The sequence below is a fragment of the Octopus bimaculoides genome, chromosome 6, assembly GCF_001194135.2.
Source record: "Octopus bimaculoides isolate UCB-OBI-ISO-001 chromosome 6, ASM119413v2, whole genome shotgun sequence".
Classification (NCBI taxonomy): domain Eukaryota; kingdom Metazoa; phylum Mollusca; class Cephalopoda; order Octopoda; family Octopodidae; genus Octopus; species Octopus bimaculoides.
The window spans coordinates 1,891,360-1,895,144 of record NC_068986.1 but is presented as its reverse complement, the minus strand read 5'-3'; the positions used below and the strand labels follow the sequence as shown (position 1 = coordinate 1,895,144).

At 37.2% G+C, this 3,785-nt stretch overlaps 1 protein-coding gene across 1 annotated transcript in view; it reads left to right on the top strand.

Annotated features, from left to right (window-relative positions):
* LOC106867236 (small nuclear ribonucleoprotein Sm D3) overlaps positions 1 to 556 on the top strand; it is an 8,267-nt gene extending 7,711 nt beyond the window's left edge. The window contains exon 2 of the mRNA XM_014912046.2: positions 254 to 556. Within this exon, the coding sequence (XP_014767532.1) occupies positions 254 to 309 (56 nt within the window). The 3' untranslated portion in view covers positions 310 to 556. The remainder of the gene's footprint in view (positions 1 to 253) is intronic.
* The last annotated feature ends 3,229 nt before the right edge of the window (positions 557 to 3,785 follow it).

Here is a 3,785-nt window from a genome sequence, read left to right as displayed (position 1 = left end):
AAAAAAAAAAAAAAAAAAAAAAAAAAAAAAAAAAGATAGGATGGTTATGGTTGGAATGTTTTCGATCATCAGAAGTTTGTTGAGAGATGACCGAGGCTGTTTATACTGATAGAAGCATTGTCACTTAACAACTTGAGGACTCTCAATCATTCTGACTTTTACATAATAAGCATTAAGCTGTCTTTTGTTGATAGAACTTCCATTTGTATATTTTATACTTGTTTTATAATCTTCCTCTTTTATTTCATTTCAGCTGCCCGAGGTCGAGGTCGTGGAGGTCGAGGAAATGTGTTCCAAAGAAGAAAATAGTTTTTATTTATTTCTACTTTTTTATTTTTTAAATCAATTTTTTTAATATTATTATTATTTTTGTATCAATCAACCTAGACTTCTCATATCCTCAAGATCCTTTCTATACAGACCAGATAGTCGGAATATCATCAAACTGTCATGAACTCAAGTTTTTCTCATTCCTACCTTTTTTCACCACCTCTCTCCCTCTCTTTCTCTCTCACACATTTTTTTCTCATGCAATAAATATTTCTTCATTTTATAACTTATTTTATTCATTATATTGACTTTAAAAAATTTGTTTTCAAATCTCCTCAACAGTGATTTCGAATTTTGGCACAAGGCCAGCAATTTCAGGGGAGTAAGTAATTACATCGACCCCCCAACACTCAACTGGTACTTATTTTATCGACCCTGAAAGGATGAAAGGTAAAGCCAACCTCAGTGGAGTAGAGGTAGGAAGAATACAGTATGTCTGTAAGCTAGAGGACGGAACATGTCTGAGTGACTTAATACCAATCAGTTGGGTGGCCCTTTTCTGGGGGCAGTCTAGAGTGCCTGTGCTCGGCAGCACTGTCCCAGATGTGGGAACAATACCCGGTAGTGTGTCTCACATGAGTTTCAAAGATAGTAATTGTTGAGGGCCGAAGTATCAGCTGATCCTGAAGAGAAGGGTTGGTTGTTTGCATGTTTCAGTGATAGTGAAACCTAATATTTGGCACAATGGTGAGGGCTCTGGTCGTGTGCTTGTGCTTAAAGGTGGGGCACCCTAGAGAAGGTAAAATGAGGAAGAGAAATCTGTCCAGATGTGCTGCAATACGATGATGTGATGAAGATGCTATAAATCTAAGATATGATAAAGGTGAGCCAATAAACAGGTTTTATAAGAGGTTTGCATGCCAAATATAGTTGAAAGCTTAGCTGATGTGAAGGGCAAGAACATTGCTTTCACCAAATTTTTTCTAGACTAGAACCCACAAGTGAGAGGCCTAGGAGTGTTGGCCACCAGTGGATCTGGCTTCAGAGATACTGTGTTGGTGGTCATTAATGCAATGTATAACATATTGCTTACAAACACTTTCTCTGATAGTTTTACGTCTGTTTTTCAGTGGTGGCACGGGTTAGGGAAGCTTAAACCATTTTGCCTTTTATTGTTGTCTTTCATTATCCAACACAGTCACAAATAAGACAGGCCTACTTTGTTACTGTTTCTTTATCACCAGCCACTTTACTGTGTGTTGGTCAGTTGGCTATTCAGCCTCAGGTCAGCCCAGACTTAGCAGGCCTCTCATCAGAGCTATTCCAACTATGGCCTTCCTGGCTTTCTTTCAAATATAGTGTATTTTTAAGATTACATTATCCCTAGGATCCCATCATCCCAACTCCCTGTCCAGTTGAGGGATAGTGAATAGTTACTACATGATAATGCCATCCATCATTGGTGGTGGTGGGAGACAAGTCACAGAAAAGGGCAAAGGGTGATGTCTCACCTGCCCGATGAGCATCATTTGCATTGTCTCCCTTGTTGCCAGACCATTGTTATCCCAACGTTTCCTTCCATTTTTGTCAAACAATGACAGCATGATTTTGGAGAGATTTGGCTTCTATTTCTAGCAGACCAAGGTACAACATAGCTGATCACTGTCTCATTAGTGATGAAGACCTCTTTTAAGGCATAATCAAGGGATAATAAAATTGCTTAAAATTTATCTTGGGTGGACATTACTTCTAATTTTCCCCAAGCACTGAGTAAAACTTTTGATGCTTAACAAAACTATTTTAAATCCAAAGCTTCTGCATATCAGTCAAACAGTTGCATTTCATCTCGCAGGCATTTACATGTCAGAAGGAACATAGTATCATTCCACAGGAAGATTATATACCAATGGTTCTTAACCTTTTCTTTTTTGTAGGATCTAGTTGAACAAATTGGCCCCAGAATTTATTTGATTTTAAGCCTGATAATTATTCTATCAGTCTCTTTTTGCTGAACCTCTAAATTACAGGGAGGTAAACAAACCAACATCGGTTGTGATATCATGCGGTAGGGACAAACACAAATACACGCACACATACATATATATGATGGGCTTCTTTCAGTTTCACTCTACCAAATCCACTCACAGAGCTTTGGGCCGCCTAAGGTGCCATGCAACGAGACTGAACCAAAAACCATGTGGTTGGGAAGCAAACTTCTTACCGCACAACCTGTGCCTTCAACACCACAATCATTCAAGCAGACTCTGGCAAAGTACAACTACCCTGAGATCCATTTTCAGAGAACCAGGCTATCTACCCTTCAAATTTCCTTCACAGCTAACTTACAATATATATTCTTATATAGAAAATTTTTAGTTTTCATCCTGCGTTTGGTGGGTTGTGTACTCAGTGTTGCTAATTCAATGCATAAAAATGTTTTTAAATAGTTTTGAATATTTTAATGTTATGTTTACAATGCTTATATTTAATGTAGTGTTTATCTTCTTTTTTTTTTTGTTCTGTGACAGTATGTGGTTTCAGTAAATGAAACTGAATTTGTTTGTATGGAATACCATACAAAATTCTGATCATTAACTGGTAAAAGTAAATTGCCACTTAATTTCAGATACTCTATAGAGTAAACCAGTTTGTGATACATCTTAACTTTTATGACATGATTCTGAAATCTAATGTTCTCAAACCTGACATTGCCAGTTCTTCCCCAACCATAAATGCACTTATTCACCTAGTCTGCATAATATCTTTGCATTAAATATCCAGAATGGTCACCGTGCTGCTAAAGAACAAACACCAGCCATATTCTATTTTCGTCATTTTCTAGAGTTACTTCCCCTACCTTTCTTAACAGAATTAATCATCAATAAAATAATTATTTTCCTCTTCATTATGATGTAATATTAATTAAAATTCTTGCGTTTACCACAATAAATATGTTATCATCAACTTTACTATATTTTCCATTAATTGACCACTCTGCTGAGTGGTCGGTGTTAGGAAGGGCATCCAGCTGTAAAAATCCTGCCAAAACAGACACAGAAGTCTGGTGTAGGCTTCGACCTGGCCAGCTCTTGTGGTACCATCCCACCCATGCTAGCATGGAAGACAGACGTGAAACGATGATGATGATGATGATGACCAATACATCTGATGTTAATCAGCTTCTTAAATCACATTCAATCCTTCTCATCATTTAATGTCATATATCTAAGATAGAATACTTTAGGAAAAAAGTTGAGTCTTGGAAGATTATAGAGAGGATATTCACAAATGCAAATGCATTCTTCAATGAATAGCCAATGAGAAACATTAGGCCTAAAAGATTATTTCTGGAAATCAGTTACATGGAGATTGATCAGGCAACTTCCATGCATCTCTGTCTCAAAGAAAGGTTAAGACTATTTGAGTGTCATGCAAACACCAGGAATATACAGAAAATAGACCCCCTCAAGTGACAGGGGGAATCCTTGGAAGTAGTAGACAGTTTCCATTACTTA